At 46.1% G+C, this 21,543-nt stretch overlaps 1 protein-coding gene across 1 annotated transcript in view; it reads left to right on the top strand.

Annotated features, from left to right (window-relative positions):
* Window positions 1–15,415, top strand: part of LOC310837393 (uncharacterized protein) — a 56,200-nt gene extending 40,785 nt beyond the window's left edge. The window contains exons 4-6 of the mRNA XM_083723936.1: window positions 9,604–9,777; window positions 10,220–12,159; window positions 14,369–15,415. Coding sequence (XP_083580062.1) covers window positions 9,604–9,777; window positions 10,220–11,829 — 1,784 coding nt within the window. The 3' untranslated portion in view covers window positions 11,830–12,159; window positions 14,369–15,415. The remainder of the gene's footprint in view (window positions 1–9,603; window positions 9,778–10,219; window positions 12,160–14,368) is intronic.
* Window positions 15,416–21,543: the final 6,128 nt, after the last annotated feature.

Here is a 21,543-nt window from a genome sequence, read left to right as displayed (position 1 = left end):
GGCTTCCACAGAAACCAAAAATACACTAAAATATCACACATTAAAAACTTCCCTGAACAGGGCTGCCTTAAGATGTCTTCTGAATGTCAGGTAGTTGTTTATTGCTTTGACCTCTGATGGAAGGGCGTTCCACAGGGCGGGTGCCACTACCGAGAAGGCCCTCTTTCTGGTTCCCTGTAGCTTTGCTTTTCGCAATGAGGGAACCATTCAGGACCAGGGAGTCCTCCACACCAGCCCGCCCCCTGCCCCCCAAAAACAGTACTTCTGTCTTGTCAGGATTCAACTTCAATCCATCAGCCGCCATCCATCCTCCAACCGCCTCCAGGCACTCACAGCTTCTGCAAGCTGTACATCTCAACCCGGTTTCAGGTACCCCCTCTGACCCACTAGGGCCAGTTAAAACGTCTTTGGCGTCAGAGAGCTCCCCCCTCTGACTTACTGCACCGTCTAGACTTCTCAGCTGAATCTGTGGGTGAGTAAGGAGCACTTCTCTGTTCAAGCTTCACAGTTTTCAGAGAAGTTCTTCCCTCTACCTGCTCTGGGTCAGGACTCTGTGCCTCAGCAGCAGGTTCAACCTCTACCTCTTCCTCATCAGCAGAGTCAAGCAGACTCTGAAAGAACATAAGGATTCCCATGTATGCGTGTCCACCCATTCTGCTCACATAATTCAACCCTGTTGCTCAGCAGAATCCTGGACTGATTGCCTGTTGGATAGGCAAATCTCCACCCCTTGGTCCCTGGCTCATACCCACAGAAAACCATCTTTTGGGACCTAGGGCCACCCTTTCTGCACTTGGCCTTTGGCACAAGGACCTAAGCCTCGCAGCCAAATACACCTTGGGCTTCTTGCTGTGCAGCAGGAAATAGGACGTGTCCCCTACAACAGAACTTGAATGACCAGTTCAACATGAAATTAGAATTTTTCCAGGCCCCCCCCCCAAAGCACTGGGGGAGCCCGGTATCAAACAGCAACGCTGCAGACCTGCAGCGTTCTGTTCCTGCGTTCTGCAATGCCATTCTGTTGGTGACTGTTAACCTGTGATGTATTCCCTTCTGGCAGAAGAAACTTTGCAGTGCAGACATGGTGAATTCCCCACCACGGTCAGTCTGAAAGTTACACACGTGTGTGGAATATTGCAGTTCCTCTGATTAGCGGCACAGCCTCACTCTTGTGTTTCAATGTGAAAAGCCACTCATTTATAGAAAAATCATCTATCAGAGTGAGAGCATATTTGGCCCCACCCAGACTGGCTACTAGCATGGGACCACACAAATCTACATGCACCAGCTCAAAAGGTCTGGTGGTCACTCTTTCAGACCTTGGGTAGGAGCACGTTTTCAGCTTTGCCTGCTTACAAGCCCTGTAATCAAGAAATTTAGCACATGACTTCATTTTGCACCCCTCAGTGCACTCTGGGATCTTCTTCACGTAATCCCAGGACACGTGACCCATTCTCTGGTGCCAAAGATGATGGCATGCATCATGGACTGGAACGTTGGCACGTTGCGCTTGAGCTGCCTCAGTGGTACCTGGACCTGCAAGAGAAGCTTCTAGCACAAACAGCCTATCTTTACATTCCACACTGAGCAGTTGTTGCCCATCCCTGGAAATAAAACATGTTATTCTCAAAACACGTTATTCTCTTGCTGTAACCATCAGCAAGAAGAGCGGCAACAGATTGCAGACAGCAGGACAATCCGGGGACGACAAACGCCTCTATCGACTCCTGTAAGAAAGAGCAGAGCAGTGATCCAGATTGTGTCAGAGGACGTTTGGTTCCATCTGCAAGACAAAGTTTTCCCAGATGTGCAGTTCCGCAAAAGACCACTAGATGGCACGAGGTGGTGGGAGGCACCAGAATCGATTACAAAGGTCAGCACAGCATCCTGTTCACACCCCTTTACTGTTGCCATGGAAGCTGCTAGGTGCCTTTGTTCAGAGCCATCCCTGCCAGTTCCCTTTGTTTTCTGCTTCCCATGTTTTGCTGATGTGCTGGGTCTTATCTGTTGGTTGCTACAGGAGATGACGTTGGGTCCTTCCAGAGCCTCTACAGGGCCGTCTCTCACGAGATGGGAGGGGGACCCACATCTGTAGCAGCATCTCGAAGCAAATGCCCGCACAGTATCCCCTCCACTCCTTCCTGCGTTCCCTGCACCCCCACCTTTGGGTGCACAGCCTGGGCCTAAAGCTCAAACCCCAGCTCTCTGTCTCCGGGCCTCTTCATCACGTGGTTTCCCAGAGACAAAGCAGCAGCTCCCAGCTGTGGTTTCAGGAACGTGGCCTTCAGCTCCCACTTGGCCCTCAACTCCCTCATGGCCCTTGGCTCCTGCTTGGTCCTTGGCTCCCACTGTGGTTACACAAACACTCTCCAGCGCCTGCCAAGCAGCCTGAGCCATCTTGAGACCCTCAAAGCGTCTACTCTAGCTCTCAGCATACACAGCACCTGCTGCTCTCTCTTCAGAGCACCCTTCACGTCTGCTGCAGCAGCTCCAGCAGCAGCCTGGAAGGGTGGAGTTGGTTGCCTCTGAGTGCAGCTCCAGAGCCCTGTGGCCAAACACTATCCCCTTGCTCTTCTTGACCAGACCTCCCAATTCTGGCTGTTGAGCCTTTCAAACAGGACGTTGAAAGTCCCTTGAAGTTCTGCCATCTCCTCCCCCGGGGCTCAGTACTCACGCGTGTCAGCTGTCCTCCGAGGAGAGGCCTCCAGCTTGCAGCACACAGCTTTCCAACAGCTTCAGCCTGCAAGCTCTACTGCCTCTACTCTCAGCACCAGGCAGGATCCCAGAGCTGGACTTCTCTGTAGCTCTTCAGCACACAGCACAGCACAGAAATGAAAGCTCTGCTTGCCTTTACAGCATCACTCTGTGTCCATAACCTCAGGGGGGAAAGGTCCTGCAAGCTTTTGTTGCGCAGTCTGCTTTTCCGGACTTCTGACTGTAGCAGAGTAAAAACACAGTGATCAAAGCCCTTAGCCTTCTGTCTTCTGTGCGTGCCGTTAGTGTGCATAAATCAAGAGCCCACACAGCTTCTCCGAAGCTAAAAGCGTTTATTATTACAGCTGCAGTAAATTACCCAGTATCGAACAGAATGCGAGACATGTCTGTTCCCTACAAAAGCGAAACCAGAGTAGAACAAAGAAAAACAGATCACGGATGTGACGCAGGATCCCATCCCTCCGCCCCACAGAAGGCAGGACGCATACACTGAGCTGTTTAACCCTGTAAGCTCAGGTTCTCCTCACACTGTAAACAGATAAGAACATTCGTAGGATTATTGTAATAACCTGCAGTATTATAGGTGTATATTTGTAAAGTGGATGAATGAACGAGCAATTTAAGTAGATTAGGATATGCAGTGTAGCAGGAACCCCCCACCCCAATCATTCTGTTTGTATAAACTTCACACACACACACACACACACACACACACACACACATTTCTGTTATAAATTCATAGAAAATCAACCATACATTGGATTTGCACTGTTCCATTTTTATTTTACTCCATATGACAAGAACTAACAAAGGGGGGTGACTTAGTCCTGGTCAGCCATAATCCCTTCACTGTCTCAGCATATAAACAGGAGCCCTGCCCATGCCAACCCTGATGATCCCAGACAGAAGACAATCAAGATCACAAAGAACTTGAATATGGGAGTGGATTCAACATGGACTGAAACAAAGGACACTGATCAGATCTTCCCTCAGGGGGCAGGAAACTGCAAACTGCCCTTTGTCCTCTGGAAAGTACTCATGGGGAGGGGGAAAGGAGGAACCAGCCAGGTGACAAGACACTCATGTTACCACCACAACTCCTCCCTCAGCCCCTCCTTTCTGTAATGTATGCCTCCCTCAGCCCCTCCTTTCTGTAATGTATGCCTCCCTCAGCCCCTCCTTTCTGTAATGTATGCATGATGTTTCTGGGGGTGGGCTTGATCTAGAGGAGGGGAATTTCAAAAGTTTTTATAAGACCTTGCACACTATTCTTCTGGGTCTTTCCTCTCTCCTGCACGTGAGGGGAATACCCTGTTGCAACAGTTCAATAAAGGCCAAGCCTACAGGCTGCTGTTTTGCTCCAAGTTATCCTGGTTGGTGTCTTTGTTTTGTCCAAGGGAGAACTCGGATTTTTCCTGTAACACAGAAGATATGAAAAATAAATTTAAGGAACTGTGGAAAGAGAGGGAAGAAAGTCAAGTTTTGAAATGTTAAGATGATTGTAAATTTGATGAAATGTATAAATCTGAAAAGCATAAATAATTTATTTATTCTTAAAAACAGCCTCTATGGTTGGTTCCTCCAACCATAGGAGAGGAGTGCTGGGCTCCACTGGGGGCGCCTGCAGGCAGTGACTGCCTTGTGCCCCCTCAAAAATCCGCCCCGGGGGGCACTGCCCTGCTGGCATCACCCCCATGCAACGCCCCTGTCACAGGGTGGTTGTGGGGAGAAGAGGGAGAGCAGGCAGAAGAAGTGTGTATGTCACCTGCAGATTGTTGTAGGAAGGGCAGATTGCCATTGTAAAAATAATAGAACATATTGGGGGTGCCAATGAATAAAATATTTTGTGGGGTCCAGGTAATCTGCATCCTGCATAATTGATCACATGACGCAGTGCACCCCAACCCATTTGAATGGCAGTGCCCATTAACTTGAGGGGACGGACCCGGCCCCCACAAATATTTTCTTGGGGGTGTGTGAAGCCCCTAGGGCTCCTAGGAGGTGGCTCCTGTGCAACATATTAAACCCACTAAAGCAGAGAGAAGGCTGTAGTCATTTACACCCGTCAGGGAGAGGAAGAATGAACTTAAGCCTTTCTAAGGAAGGACACGCCAAGCCAGGCAGGTAAACGAGGGGGAAAAGGAAAGATGCTAGGGCGGAAGGGGAGGGGGGGGGCGCTCTTAGGTTACAGATCTGGCCAAGTTCTTCCAGAGATGCCTTTGCAAAGCGCTGGCATCCTGAGGGTGATCCATCTTTCCGCAAGAGCATTTGATGCCATGCACACACCCCAACATAATGTGTGTATATGTGTATATATAGAGATATATATACTGTGCGTGTGTATATATATGTGTGTGTGTACATATGTGTGTGTGTATATATATGAAAGTGATGCCCGCGAGGGCCCCTATCCTCCAGCCAGGCTGGTTTTGCACCAAAAACTCAAATCCAGCGCCCTTCTCTGCGGGATCCGGATCCCTCCCCCTGCCTTGACCCGAAAAACGCAACTGGCGGGGCTATTTGGGGAGGAGAGGGAGGGGGAAGGGAATAGAGAGAGCCCGGCTGCCTAGAGAGGCCTGGGAACAGACCCTCCCCCTTCCCCCCACCTCCCCTCCCCTCCCCTTTCGTCTTGGGTGGTCCCTCCTGATGCAGAGGAAGTGATGCGGCGCGCAGGGCGAGGGGTGAGTGGTGCCAGGGGGGAGATTTCGTGGGTGGGGGACCCGAAGACGAGGGTGTTGGGGGGCTGAGGGGGGAAGGGAAGGATCTCTGGGAGGGACGCCCAGCCTTCTTGCTCCTGCTCAGGAATCTCCTTGAAGTCACATCCCGGCACGAGGCGAGGGGCGTCCTATCCCCCCCACAGCCTTTCTTCCCTGGAAGCTGGATTCCTGCCCCCCCTCCCAATGGGGAAGCCGGATCTTCTGGGGGATCCAAACGTGGGGCGCTGCCTTACACCGAGTCCGCCCTTCGGTTGATGTGGGTCAGAATTGCTGAGGGTTGCTGCCTTTGTTCTGGCAAAAGATGCGCAGGACGGTGAGATGCTCGCGGGATTCTTCTTCTTCTTCTTCTTCTTCTTCTTCTTCTTCTTCTTCTTCTTCTTCTTCTTCTTCTTCTTCTTCTTCATCATTATTTGGTGCTGAATTGACTTCAAAGCAACCCATTACAATCTATTGCAGCCTAATGCCCCTCTGTGGAATTTTATAAAAATGCCTGCATTATTTTTCGTCTTTCTTTGTGTCCTGGCCATAGTCTCTTCTAGGGCACATGGTCGGGGGGGGGGGGGCTACAGTGGAAGGGAAGCCAGGCTGGAGGAGATGAGTTGGGGGAGGAACTGGCAGCCAGCAGAGTGGCTGGGGAAGCCCTGCCAGATGGGTGGGAAAATAATAATAATAATAATTGCTATTATTGTGGGGAGGGGGGTATTGAAATAACTGGGAGCTTGTGGCCAGGGAGGCTGCAATGTCAAAGCTCCCATCCAACAGAGATAAAAGGAGACGCAAAAGGCATGACTCTAGTCATGATGATGGTGATGATGATGATGTTATTATATACATATATACCACCCATCTGGCTGGGTTTCCCCAGCCATTCTAGGCATCTGGGTTTTCCTTTCACCACAGAAACTGTGAAAGACTTACACTTTAACAGCTAAATATCTGGGGCAGGAAAAGGCTTCCATGGTCTGTGAAGCTCCTTTTGTTTCTTCTTCCCTCTCAGGAACCTGCAGCTTGTTTTGGCTTCTCAGCTCCCTAGGAAGTTTGAAAGAGCCTGATCCTGCAAATCTAGCGAGGATGGAAGGGGGAAGATGGACGGTTGACTTGGTCAGGCTGCCTCCTGCATCCCTCCCCACAACCTCTGACCGGTCTCTCCCAGGACCCTCAGAGAGATCTGGTGAGTTGCAGGGGAAAAGGGCAGGGATGGATGGAGACAGGAGGGGGGAAATACATTGGCAAGGTGTTGGACAAATTATGTCCCAAGGAATCTTTTTTTTAAAAAAATGATATTTATTAAAGTTTCCAATAAAACATATAAACACAAACAACAATAGAAACATACACAAACAAAAGAAAAAAACAAGTATAATTTCAATCCTTATTTTCTTAAACCTAATTTCCCGACCTCCTCATACCTCCCCCTTCTGTATTCTGATTTCATTATCAAATCAGCAAATCCTCTCCCTTATTTCCCATAGTTTTTGATAATTCTGTTCCTTTTCCTTAATCAACACCGCTGAAAACCACATAATTTTTAAACCCATGTCATTCTAGCCTTCATTAATTTTATAGTGTTTATTAAGATAGTCTTTAAATTTCTTCCAATCTACTTCCGCTGTCTCTTTCTCCTGGTCCCGGATTATGCCAGTCATCTCTTCCAGTCCCATGTAGTCTGTCATCTTCATCTGCCATTCTTCCAGGGTGGGTAGATCTGGTGTCTTCCAATACTTTGCGATAAGTATCCTTGCTGCTGTTGTAGCATACATAAATAAAGTTCTGTCCTTCTTTAACACCACATGGCTAACCATACCCAGGAGAAAGGCCTCTGGTTTCTTCAAGAAGGTATATTTAAATACCTTTTTCATTTCGTTATATATCATTTTCCCAGAAAGCATTGATCCTGTCCTAAGGAATCTTTACTCAGAGGGCGTCAGTTTACTCTGTATGAAAAAGGAGTCTACACCACGATCAGGACTGCATGCGCGACCCTTCAGCTCATGCTGTAAAGGAGTGCTCATTCCAGCTTACATCACACATAATTTATAACCTAAAAGCGTTCGAATATCCCTCCTACAATTCCTATTGGTTAAGAAATTGCAGTTTACAGGATACCCAATCTACCTACACATATGTCCCTCTAATATGTACCCCCACCAATAACATGCATCCAATGTCCATTCAAATTAGCCATTTCTCCTTTAGGGGTGCGTATCCATGAAGCGTTTGAGCATGCGTACTAGTTCTTAAACTATCACCTGCTATTTCTCCTTGTAATCTCGAGTCACCTCTAAACTATAAATCTATCATTCTCAGGTTCAGCATGGGCCTTGAACACATTCTTTCACAGATAACACCCTGCTTCTTAGTCTTAATTGCACCCTCAACAAGGAAAGGAGTTTAGGGAGAATCCTTTGATTCAGCTAAGGATTCATTTTTATTCATTTATTCCACATTGGGGCAGGATCTATTTTTCTTGCTTGGTGGGTTTCAAGTGGAAACCAGTGAAAGACTTACCCTTCAACAGCTAAATGTGAAGCTCCCTTTGTTTCTTCTTCCCCCAGGAACCTGTGGCTCGTTTTCACTTGGGAGCTCCTCAGGAAGGATGAAAGTGTCTGATTCTGCAAACCTAGCGAGGATGAAAGAAGGAAGATGGACGGTTGACTTGGTCAGGCTGCCTCCTGCATCCCACTCCAAAACCGTTGAGCATTCCCTCCCAGAGCCCTCAGAGAGTTCTGGTGAGTTGCAGGGGATAAGATATGGGCGCAGGGGTGGAAAGAGACAGGAGGAGGGAAACACATTGGCAAAGTGTTGGACAAATACAGTGGTGCCCCGCAAGACGAATGCCTGGCAAGAAGTTTTTTGAGTTGTTCTGCAAGATGAATTTCCCTATGGGCTTGCTTCGCAAAACGAAATGTCTTGCGAGTTCTTGTGAGTTTGTTTCCTTTTTCTTAAAGCCGCTAAGCCCTATGGGCTTGCTTCGCAAAATGAAATGTCTTGCGAGTTCTTGCGAGTTTGTTTCCTTTTTCTTAAAGCCGCTAAGCTGTTAATAGCCGCTAAACCGTTAATAGCCGCTAAGCCGCTAATAGCCGTGCTTCGCAAGACGAAGAAACCGCAAGACGAAGAGACTCGCGGAACGGATTAATTTCATCTTGAGAGGCACCACTGTATGTCCCAGGGATCTTTACCCAGATCAATTTATTTGTGGGACATAGGAATTTGTTCATATTTTTTTTCCAAAATATAATCTGCCCCTCCAAGTTCTGAGGGACAATGGACTGGTCCCCTGCTGAAAAAGTTTGCTGACCCCTGGTATAGAGTCTCCCAGGTGTCCCCTTAAGTCGGTGGGCTTCCGAGGTCCCAGCGGCAACGGAACTCCATCGGACCGGTCATGCGCCAAAGGTGTCGTCCGGGCTTCGCTAGGTGAGGTTGGCAATCTGGGTTCACCTGCCTGCATGCTCCACCAAAATTGTTGGACAAATTATGTCCCAAGGAATCTTTACCCAGAGGGTGTCAATTAACTCTGTGTAAAAAAGGAGTCTACACCACGATCAGGCATCACTAGATTTATTGTCGTAATAGGACTGCACGGGCGACTCCTTAGCTCACGCTGTAAAGGAGTGCTCATTCCAAGCTTACAACAAACATATTTTATAACCTAAAACTATTCGAATATCCCTCCTACAATTCCTATTGGTTAAGAAATTGCAGTTTACAGGATACCCAATCTACCTACACATATGTCCCTCTAATATGTACCCCCACCAATAACATGCATCCAATGTCCATTCAAATTAGCCGTTTCTCCTTTAGGGGTGCGTATCCATGAAGCGTTTGAGCATGTGTACTAGTTCTTAAACTATCACATGCTATTTCTCCTTGTTATCTCGAGTCACCTCTAAACTATAAAGCTATCACTCTCAGGGTCAGCATGGGCCTTGAACACATTCTTAGTCTTTCTTAGTCTTAATTGCACCCTCAACAAGGAAAGGAGTTTAGGGAGAATCCTTTGATTCAGCTAAGGATTCATTTTTATTCATTTATTCCACATTGGAGCAGGACCTATTTTTCTTGCGTGGTGGGTTTCAGGAGGAAGGCACCCTCTTTCACCATGGAAACAGTGAAAGACTTACCCTTCAACAGCTAAATGTGAGGCTCCCTTTGTTTCTTCTTCCCTCAGGAACCTGCAGCTCATTTTCGCTTGTGAGCTCCTCAGGAAGGATGAAAGTGTCTGATTCTGCAAACCTAGCGAGGATGAAAGGAGGAACATGGACGGTTGACTTGGTCAGGCTGCCTCCTGCATCCCTCTCCAAAACTGTTGAGCATTCCCTCCCAGGGCCCTCAGAGAGATCTGGTGAGTTGCAGGGGATAAGATATGGGCGCAGGGGTTGATAGAGACAGGAGGAGGGAAACACATTGGCAAGGGGAAAAGATGGAGAGGAGAGAAAAGGCAGGAAGAAGGAGGCAGAGAGGCCTTTTCCCATGCTCCTCTTTGTTCTGGATTCTGCTTTCATAGAGGAGCCAGAAACCTTTTTCCTCTCACAGTGTTTGATTTTACATGTCCCCCCCCCCCACATGATTAAATGATGATGATTACCTGAACTAATACAGAAATATGGGTAAAGGGTGTTGGGGAAATGCTTTTAGTAATTATAGATTATTTATTTTTTTTGAAACACTTCTACCACTTTTATTTTTTTCTAGACAGTTAAAATTATGTACGTAATTTATATATCGCCCTTCATACAAAGATGTTCCTTGAAACCCTAATATCATTTCTCCCTTTTCCTCCAAAGCAGGTGGTGCAGAGAATCGACAGAACTCTGCAGAATGTGGAATGAGCTTTATTGATGGTGGAAACCTTACAAACCATCAACGAACTCACACGGGGGAAAAACCATTTCAATGTAATGAGTGTAGAAAGAGTTATAGTAGTAATGCCACTCTTAAACAACATCAGCGAATTCATACAGGGGAAAAACAATATGAATGTGTGGAGTGTGGGAAGTGCTTCAATGCGAGTGGAAAACTTACAAGACATCAACGGACTCACACAGGAGAGAAACCATTTAAATGTATGGAGTGTGGAAAGAGCTTCAGTGAAAGTTGGTCCCTTCATATGCATCATCGAAGTCACACAGGGGAGAAACCATTTAAATGTATGGAGTGTGGAAAGAGTTTCAGTTATAGTTCAAGCCTTGCTTTACATCATTACACCCACACAGGGGAGAAACCATTTGAATGTACGGAGTGTAAAAAGAGCTTCAATGACAGGGGAACACTTAGAAAACATCAACTAATTCACACAGGGGAAAAGCCATTCACATGTATGGAGTGTGGAAAGAGCTTCCGTCATATTGGTAAACTTCGAGTACATCAACTGACTCACACAGGGGAGAAACCATTTGAATGTCTAGAGTGTGGAAAGTGGTTCAGCCGAAGGACACACCTCACTTCACATCGGCGAACTCACACGGGGGAGAAACCATTTAAATGTCTGGAATGTGGAAAGACTTCCACTGATAGTCAAACACATGCAGTACATCAACGAACTCACACAGGGGTTAAACCATTTAAATGTATGGAGTGTGGAAAGAGCTTTGGTCAGAGTGCCAACCTTCGTACACATCAGCAAACTCACACAGGGGTTAAACCATTTAAATGTATGGAGTGTGGAAAGAGCTTTGGTCAGAGTTCCAACCTTCGTACACATCAGCGAACTCACACAGGAGTTAAACCATTTAAATGTATGGAGTGTGGAAAAAGCTTTGGTCAGAGTGCACACCTTAACACACATAAACATACTCACACAGGGGTGAAAGACTTTAAATGCTTGGAGTGTGGAAAGAGCTTCAGTCGACGACATAGACTTAGTGAACACCAGAGAACTCACACAGGGGAGAAACCATTTAAATGTATGCAGTGTGGAAAGAGCTTCAGTCAAAGTGGAGCCCTTAGAACACACCAGCAAACTCACACAGGGGTGAAACACTTTAAATGCTTGGAGTGTGGAAAGAGCTACAGTCGACGTGATAAACTTCGTAAACATCAGAGAACTCACACAGGGGGGAAACGTATGGAGTGTGGAAAAAGTTTCCATCAGAGTGCACACCTTACTTTACAGAAACATACTCACACAGGGGAGAAACCCTTTAAATGTATGGAGTGTGGAAAGAGCTTCGGTTGGAAGAATCAGCTTAATTTGCATCAACGAACTCACACAGGGGAGAAACCCTTTAAATGTATGGAGTGTGGAAAGAGGTTCAGCAAAAGTTGCTCCCTTAATATTCATCATCGAACCCACACAGGGGAGAAACCATTTAAATGTACGGAGTGTGGAAAGAGTTTCCGTCAGAGGACACACTTTACTTTACATAAACGTACTCATACAGGGCTGAAACACTAAATACTTGGAGTGTGGAAAGAGCTTCAGTCAACGTGAGAAACGTAGTGAACATTCACTCAATGTTCATTATTTTACATAGAGTTCTAGAATGCTAGAGTTGACCGTGGACATAATTTGAGGGATTTTTCGATGGGGCAGAGTGGAAACACATTCACTGTATTTTGTTCCCTTTTCTGGAACAAATGAACCTCAAAGGCAGACTAGCATGACAATGCACCAAGAAGTTCAATGCTGTCACATGTGGACTGAATCAGTACAATGGATATTTTTCACAATATGTGGGTTAATCAGATTCCCAGTGCCAACTCCAGTGGTACCTGTTATTCTAAAGCAGCAATGCTGCAGCAAGCAAAGGCTCTAGCAGCTCAGTCAGCTGCTTGTGGCTGCAAAGCCAGACAGGATGTTTGTGACTGTTGCCATGGAAACAAAGGGGCAGTCCATTCTCCTTATTGAGCACAGGATGTGAGCTCAGTGTGTATCATATGATCTGTACAGGATGTACATGGGTGGAGTTTAGAGTCTCTCTCTGTTTGTTGAAGAGAGCAGACATCTTTTACTGTATGACTGCTAAAGACAGAAATAAAGACATGTAGATACGTTTCTGTCTCTGTCTGATTCCCCTCCCTGGGGAGCAGGGAGGAGGAGAAGCAGTTGGTGTGTTTTTCTCACAGCCTGAGGAAAATCGCCGGAACGGACCTCGTGTGTTTTTCCTGCCGGGAGTCGCCGGAGGGAGGTCTAAGGAATTCAGCCGGTGCCTGGACAGATAGGCACATACCTCTGACCGAGGCAGAATTCCAACAGTGGTACCAGAGTTGATGGTTTCTACGATCCATGGAAGTCTGCAGAAATAGTAGCAGAGCTGCTGTTTTCATCCCTCTCCATGGAAGCCTGAAATGGAGGCTGTTTCTCTGCAGCCAGAAGCTGTCCAAAAGAAGCCTTAGAAAGGTTTAAAGAGTTTTGTGACAAAGTTAAAAATATGCATGATGCTGACATAAATTGTCTTTGCACAGATGAGAAGCCAATTTTTCTTTTACAGGATTTCCAGAGGTTCCTGAAGAAGAAAGGTATTAGACACAAAATTGCTAGTTCCGAAGAAGCTTGGAATAAATGTGTCTGTGTTAGGGTGAACAAAGAATTGCAAAAGGGAATGCATGCGCAATTGCTTAGTTCACATCTGCCACATGAGTACTGGGCTGAGTCGCTAACGTCATTTTGTTATACGTGGTTGAGAAAGTTTTCAAAAGAGTTGGGAAGTTCTCCTTTTGAGAAACTGTTCCACAGAAAACCTTCTGTTGCCCATTTCAAGGTTTTTGGGTCTCATGTGAGAACAGAAGCTCCAGGTGGAGTAAAGAATGCCAGAGGCATTTTTGTGGGTTATGAAAAGGGTCTCTACAGAGTAATTTTGTCTGAATCTGGTCAGTTGATTCTCACAAAATTTCTAGAGAGTGCTCCTGAACAGGAGAGAGTGGTTGTTCACACATTTCCCACAGGAGATGATGAGGATTCTGATGATGATGATGATGATGAGTTTGATCTTATTGAGTTCAGTAGTACTGATGATGACAGCGATAGCTCAGACAGCTCAGTTGTCACAGTCATTGAGAGGAAATCTCACATAATGACTAGACCCTCAGAAGAGGAGGATGAACCACTGTTTACAATTGGTACTGGTTCACCAAAGAGTCCAAAGGTTGAACCAGAAAGCAAAGAAGAGCAGCACCTCTTACGTAGGTCTGAGAGAGCAACGAAGGGTGTACCACCCAAGAGGTATTCAAAGGAGTTTGCCAACCTAGCTATTGCATGTGTTGCTGTTGTAAACAACCAAGGTCAGATTGAAGCTGTGTCTGAGTCAGAGACAAAGGCACAGCAGAGAGTTGCTAACCAAGGTAATGCAGATGCACTCATTCCTTGGAAGTCACACAACCAGAGAGGTACATTGGTAAAACCAGTGGCGGGTAGTTCCAAGGGTGGAACTGAAACAACAGGGGAATGTTATACATATAACAACTGTTTGTTTTCTTCTCTGGATGACGCTTTGCTCGCAGCACGCATTGATACTTCAGGGGGAGTATGTTATTCTAAAGCAGCAATGCTGCAGCAAGCAAAGGCTCTAGCAGCTCAGTCAGCTGCTTGTGGCTGCAAAGCCAGACAGGATGTTTGTGACTGTTGCCATGGAAACAAAGGGGCAGTCCATTCTCCTTATTGAGCACAGGATGTGAGCTCAGTGTGTATCATATGATCTGTACAGGATGTACATGGGTGGAGTTTAGAGTCTCTGTTTGTTGAAGAGAGCAGACATCTTTTACTGTATGACTGCTAAAGACAGAAATAAAGACATGTAGATACGTTTCTGTCTGTGTCTGATTCCCCTCCCTGGGGAGCAGGGAGGAGGAGAAGCAGTTGGTGTGTTTTTCTCACAGCCTGAGGAAAATCGCCGGAACGGACCTCGTGTGTTTTTCCTGCCGGGAGTCGCCGGAGGGAGGTCTAAGGAATTCAGCCGGTGCCTGGACAGATAGGCACATACCTCTGACCGAGGCAGAACAACTTAGTTTATGAACAACTTGGAATAAAAACACTGGAAACCTGTAAGTAGGTGTTTGGGTTGGTGAACTTTGCCTTGGAAACAGAACATGTTCCGCTTCCTGTTGAGTGTGTTCCATTTGTAAATTGAGTCCCCCACTGCTAATCAGAGGCTTCCTGTTGAGTCTGTTGGCCGTTGAGTCCGGAGCACCCACATAACACAGAGGTGATATTTGGAGCTCTTGTTTTTGCTATCTTTTGTCTTTTTGTTTGTGTGGCTTTTTCGTCTTTTTTTTACTGTGACTTGTTCTTTGTTTTATGGTACTGACTTTTGACTGTGGCTTGTGACTTTGTTTTTGTGACTGTGACTTGTGACTTCGTTTTTGTGACTTGTTTTTCTGACTGTGTGAAACCCAGGTCAGCTACTGGTTGATTGTGTGACTGCAGAAATGGATACAGGGAACCAGGCAGCGGGCCTTCTCGGTAGTGGCGCCTGCCCTGTGGAATGCCCTCCCAGCAGATGTCAAGGCAATAAACAACTATTTTACTTTTAGGAGACAACTGAAGGCAGCCCTCTTTAGGGAAGTTTTTAATGTCTAATGCTGTATTGTTTTTAATATTCAGTTGGAAGCCACCCAGAGTGGCTGGGGAAACCCAGCCAGATGGGCGGGGTATAAATAATAAATTATTATTATAAAAGTCCCTCATCCAAACAATTACTATCATCAGTGCATGTAAGAAAATTTTTTTTTTTAATTTTTATCATCTACAATACTGTCTTATTTATTTTTTTGTACAGAACATTGATTATTGCCATCCTTTTATGGATCAGTGGTCTTGTTAGATAGTAAGATTCATGTTAAATTGCTGTTTTAGTGGGGGTTTTTTCATTGTTTGCAACGGATTAATTCATTTTCCATTACTTTCTATGAAAAAGCATGCCTTGGTTTAAGAACGCTATGGCTTAGAATGAACTTCCTGAACAGATTAAGTTCGTAAACGAAGGTATCACACTGATTTTGTGTCTGAAAACAGCTATTAATAAAAGCGGTGGACTTGTAATCTGGTGAACCGGGTTGGCTTCCCCGCTCCTCCACATGCAGCTGCTGGGTGACATTGGACTAGTCACACTCCTCGGAGGTCTCTCAGCCCCACTCACCTCACAGAGTGTTTGTTGTAGGGGAGGAAGGGAAAGGAGATTGTTAGCTACTTTGAGACTCCTTAAGGGGAGTGAAAGGCGGGATATCAAGTCCAAACTCTTCTTCTTTTTCTTGACTGGGAAGTCAAGGAGGAGGAGGTTAAACCTGTCATGATTAAATGTGCCCAGGATTTGGGCTATTACAGATATGAAAGAGTGGGAATATTTATGGAAAGTAAATTTGAAATTAACAGCGGGCTATACCTTGAGGGGAAATTTCCAAAAAAATGCAATACTGTTGGTATTTGACCCCATGGAAAGTTTCAAAAATGTATAAAAACGTTTCTAGTAATTTTTGGAGATTTGGAGAAGGAACAGGCACAATGTTCCATATGTGGTGGCTGTTTAAAAAAAATCAAGGTTTTCTGGGATGACATCTATATAGAACTTTAAAAAATGTTAAATGTTTATTTCACACAAAAAATCCAGAAGCCTTTTTATCACAGGCCCCGATATTCCTAGAAATGTAAGAGAGGTCTTTTTATATGCCACTGTTGCCGCTAGAGTCCTAATAGTGACAAATTGGAAAAGTGATAAAGTTCCTTCCAGGTTAGATTGGTTACAAAAATTGGTCTAATATGCTAGCCAATCTAATATGCTAATATGCTAATATGGTCTAATATGCTAATCTAATCTAATATGGTCTAATATGCTAGCCAATCTAGCCCAAAAAATAAAACATAATTCAAAACAAGTATTTATTTCAAAATGGGAAGTTTTTTAAAAGATATCTTAAGAACAGTTGTTGCAGCTTGAACTCGGTCACAGCCTTTGAATAACATCTGTAGCTGTTTTAAGTAAGAAAAAGGACACAGGAGAAATAATATTTTATTATACAACAAGTGGATGTGTTTCTGCAATAAGTCAGTAATGGTTAAATAAAGTATGGAGACAATGGGAAGTCCACTGTTAAATCTTTTCATATGAGCATTTGAGGAAAGAAAAAGCCACCTCAAATGCTGTAGCAATAAAAGTTTTTGATGATCCCATCAGTATTTTCAATGCTACTATTGCAGAGGGTCACCTGATTGGATGTTTCCATTTCTTATCATTGTTTGTGTATAAGCAGAAGTCAGGTTGACATACTTCTCTTTGCTTCTATCTCTCCAGACAGAGAGATGTGTGAGAAGACACGTCATGTTTCTTTCGTTTTCTTTGCTGTAAATAATAAATGCTTGACGCCACATTTCCTGCGCAATCTTGCTTTCGCTGACTCTGCTATGTGTGCCCATATCTTTTGGGCGTGTGCTGAATCATAGAATCATAGAGTTGGAAGAGACCACAAGGGCCATTGAGTCCAACCCCCTGCCAAGCAGGAAACACCATCAGAGCACTCCTGACATATGGTTGTCAAGCCTCTGCTTAAAGACCTCCAAAGAAGGAGACTCCACCACACTCCTTGGCAGCAAATTCCACTGTCGAACAGCTCTTACTGTGAGGAAGTTCTTTCTAATGTTTAGGTGGAATCTTCTTTCTTGTAGTTTGGAACCATTGCTCCGTGTCCGCTTCTCTGGAGCAGCAGAAAACAACCTTTCTCCCTCCTCTATGTGACATCCTTTTATATATTTGAACATGGCTATCATATCACCCCTTAACCTCCTCTCCAGGCTAAACATGCCCAGCTCCCTTAGCCGTTCCTCATAAGGCATCGTTTCCAGGCCTTTGACCATTTTGGTTGCCCTCCTCTGGACCCGTTCCAGTTTGTCAGTGTCCTTCTTGAACTGTGGTGCCCAGAACTGGACACAGTACTCCAGGTGAGGTCTGACCAGAGCAGAGCAGAAGAGTTTACAGGCATCCGACAAGTGGACGTTCCCCTGCCCCTCTCACCAAAGAAAGCTGCATCCTGTTTGGGACATTTGCAGGAAATGTAATGGGGGTGGAAGGACCTCCAGGAAAGTGTGCGTCCCTCCATGAGAACCAGCCACCCGTTCACAAGAACATATGCAGAGCGCTGCTGCATCAGTCTGAAGTCTGCTTCAGGCAACAAGCACTGCATATCCCAGGGAAAGGTGTTGGCAGCCAGCCAGTGCCTGTAGCATATGCCCATTTAGAATTTGCTGATACACGGCTTCTGCATTCACATTCAAGAGGGAACCAGATGTGCACACATCTGAGATGGGGGACACCTGGCTCTGCAGTCTCCTTCTGGCCAGGAAGCTCTGCTCTGACCTCCTGTTGCCATTGCTTCTTCCCTCAAAGGGGCACCACCGCCAAGCCACACTTCTCACTCTGCATCACCAAGCTTGTGCTGGTCTCGGGGGGTTACCGTGCAGCGTGGTTGAAGTCCGGTCCTAGGTCGAGGGTAAGGAGGCTGTCCGTCAGGGGCGAAGTGAGGAGTCGGGCATGGTCAGGGTGCCGGCAGGAACAGGTTACCAACGATGTTGCTTCCGCAACCTGGGCCTGGGCTGACTGGCCTTTATCTCTTCTGAGGCATAGGGCGGTCCCAGCCCACAGGTGACTCACCTCTCCTGGCCTGGAGGCGAGCACTCCTGTGAGAACTTGGTTCCCTCCGCCTCTCTGCCCTGAGCCTCTGCAGCTCCGGAGAGACGAACCCAGAGGCAACCTCACCTTCCCCTGACAGGGCTGGGAGAAGAGCACCTGCAGGCTCGATCACCTCTGGAGCCAGAGCGGATTCAGCTGGTGTCTTCTCCTGAGGATCCGGCACAGGTGAGGGCCCTTCAGGTTCAAGCCCCTGCCCCGGCTCAGCCAGCCCTGGAGGCGGGGACTCCTGTGCAGGCTGGGATTCCTCAGGTTCAGCCTCTGAATCAGATCCCCAGGCCATCACACCACCAATCAAAAGGTGGGGCCTCAAAATGTCCAGAAATTTTGTGTCCAGCTCTCCCCATAGTGGTTATCCCCCTTCCATGCTTGTACTCCCTTGTTAACAGCACTTGTTTGCAGTTGAGAGAGCCCAAGCACCTAACCAGTGAGAGGAGGAAACTCTGTTGACATTTCCACCGATAACAGAGGTGGGATTGTTACGTGTCACATGTCTGTTTACATTCCAGCACAGTATGCTGGGAACTTCTGTTGTGTGTATAGCTTTTGCTTTTCCTGTTCTCTCTGAGACGACATGAGAGAGAGAGACATGTTTCTTTGTCCTGATTTATGATTACTAAATCTCTCTGTGTGCGCAGTTCTATCTGCTGATAGTGTGCCCTGGCTTGCAAGCTGGCCTCCCAGCCCTCTGCGTGTCAACAAGCTCCTCCTCCTCCTCTGTGGGACAGGGAAGTCGGAAGAGCCGCTGAAGGGCAGGAGCAGAGCTGAGGGCAAGGGCTGCGGCAAAGGCCTAGTGAGCTGCAGGTTGGACTATCCCGGTCTAACTCATCAGATGCATGCCATGATGCTGAAATGAATGGGAGTCCAGAAACACTTATACCATCATAAATTTGCTACTATATAGATTTGCTATTGTGGAGTGAAAACACTAGAGACAATATACCATATAATTTTGGACTGCCCTCTGTCTGACATTCTTCGGAGAGAGACCTACTGGAGACCCATTAGAAGCTTAAGGTATCTACTTCAGACATCCCCAAACTTGGCCCTCCAGATGTTTTGGTACTACAGTTCCCATAATCCCTGACCACTGGTCCTGTTAGCTAGGGATGATGGGAGTTGTAGTCCCAAAAACATCTGGAGGGCCAAGTTTGGGGATACCTGATCTACTTGCAATGAATTTGTAATTCATCATTATGTAAAGATTTCATATACGTATTGCAACATTAATAATAAATATTTTTTTAAAAAAAGAATTTGTAATCCAATATCTGTTGAGGAATGGTATACGTACTTGAAACCATCGAGATGGTTTCAGGATATTTAGCAGAGATTTTAAAAATTAAATTGTTTACAGCAGCAGCAGCATTCCAGCTATCTCTGGAATAAACACCATTTGTTTCTGTTTCTCTCTCTCTCTTTTTGTTGTTTCTCAGAGTCTTTATTATTTACAAAACTTTATGCTGGTCATTAATATAGAAACAAACAAAGAAAGAAACATAATAATTGTCTCTTTTTAGCCATCCAGCCAGAGACCTAATGCTGACCCATTCACATACTCATTTACACTGACCCAGACTGAGTTGATCGCATGCCCTGATAAGGACACCTCTTGCTGAGGGAATTTTCTGTTGCCTAGCAACTTGTTCAAGGCTATAGAATCATAGAGTTGGAAGAGACCCAAGGGACACCTACTCCAACCCCCTGCAATGCAGGATTCTCAACTAAAGCTTACATGGCAGATGACCTGTGAAGATAAGATGGCGTCCGGCACGTTTCCACTGCGCCACTGGACGTCCGTGCCGATCGTTCAGCTCCCTTGGCTCTCTTACTTAGCAGAGTTCACGCAGCGGGGAAAAAACTGTTGCCTTGTGTGGGTAATAAATTCAGACTGAAAGCAGGCTTCCTTTCTAATCTCCAACAGTCTTTAATGAGTAGCACAACAACATAAATCAGCCCGGCGAATTGGCTGGCATCCTTCCGCTTCTCCGTCAAAAGCGAAAGAGAACACACACACAGAGAAACATTCCCGTATGTGAATATAGCCACGCCTCAGAATGTGAGACGTCACTCAGAACTGTTTAACCCTGTAAGTTCTGATTCTCCTTACATGACCATCTAAGCTTTGCTTTAAAAACTCCATGGAAGGGGAGTCCACCACCTCCTGAGGGAGTCTGTTCCACTTTCAAACAGCTCTTACTATCAGAAAGTTCTTCCTGATGTGTAGTAGGCATCTCCTTTACTGGAAGTTGAAGCCATCGGTTCGGGTTCTATCCAGCTTGAATAGAACCCTGTCGTTCCTCAAATGGAAGTAAGCCTGCTCTTCATTCGAGCTGATGGCCTATCAGAGGACCAGGGAGAAGACTATGCCCCACGGTATAGTATGCCCCATAGAGAACCTGAAGGTCCATAAATAGTAACACCCTAGAGGTACCGGGCACTAAGGAAGTCAAATTAGCCTCAACCAGAGCCAGGGCCTTTTCATATGTGACCGCCGAAAACCGGAAGTAACTCATTCTGGTACTTCTGGGTTTTGGCAGGTCCGTAACCTGAAAAAACACAACCTGAAGTGTCCGTAACCCGAGGTATGACTGTACACACATGTATTTGTCCATGTGGAGATGTCAGTATTGAATCTGTAGCTCAACTGCTGTTTGGCTTCATAAGGATTTGAGGAGCGACGTTATTGTTGGAATTCTGCCTCGGTCAGAGGTATGTGCCTATCTGTCCAGGCACCGGCTGAATTCCTTTTGACCTCCCTCCCGCGACTCCCGGCAGGAAAAACAGATGAGGTCCGTATCGGCGATTTTTCCCAGACTGTGAGAAAAACACACCACTGCTTCTCCTCCTCCCTGCATATCCCCAGGGAGGGGAAACAGACTCAGACAGAAATGTATCTACATGCTTTTATTCCTGTCTTTAGCAGCCATACAGTTAAAGATGTCTGCACTCTTTGAACAACAGAGAGAAACTCAAACTGACTCCACCCATGTACATCCTGTACAGGTCATAAGACACACACTGAGCTCACGTCCTGTGCTCAATAAGGAGAATGGACTGCCCCTTTCTTGCCATGGCAACAGTCACAAACATCCTGTCTGGCTTTCCAGCCAGCAGCAGCTGGCTTAGCTGCTTCTTCTTGCTTCTGCATTGCTTCTTTATGGTAACAGTTATTACCCCTCTGCTACTATCCATCCCAGCTCAACCGTGTCCTTTCTTCTTCTAGATGAAGATCAAGATAACCAGCAGACAGCAAAAACTGCAGAATATTTAAGCAGGGGCAACTAGAATAAGATCTGTTATCTGATTCTCTTTCTAACATTGCACAATTTATTTATTTTTAATCGAAAGAAATCCTATTGTTTGCTTCCCATGTTTTATCTGCGGCCAGAGGACCGTGTATTAATTCTGGCATTTGTATTGATGTCAATTTGTATTGATGTCAACACAGGTAGCGCTGTGGGTTAAACCACAGAGCCTAGGACTTGCCGATCAGA

This window comes from Podarcis gaigeae (genome assembly GCF_964106915.1).
Source record: "Podarcis gaigeae genome assembly, chromosome: 2".
Lineage (NCBI taxonomy): Eukaryota > Metazoa > Chordata > Lepidosauria > Squamata > Lacertidae > Podarcis > Podarcis gaigeae.
The sequence above is the reverse complement of the archived record's forward strand: the minus strand, read 5'-3'. Positions and strand labels throughout refer to the sequence as shown.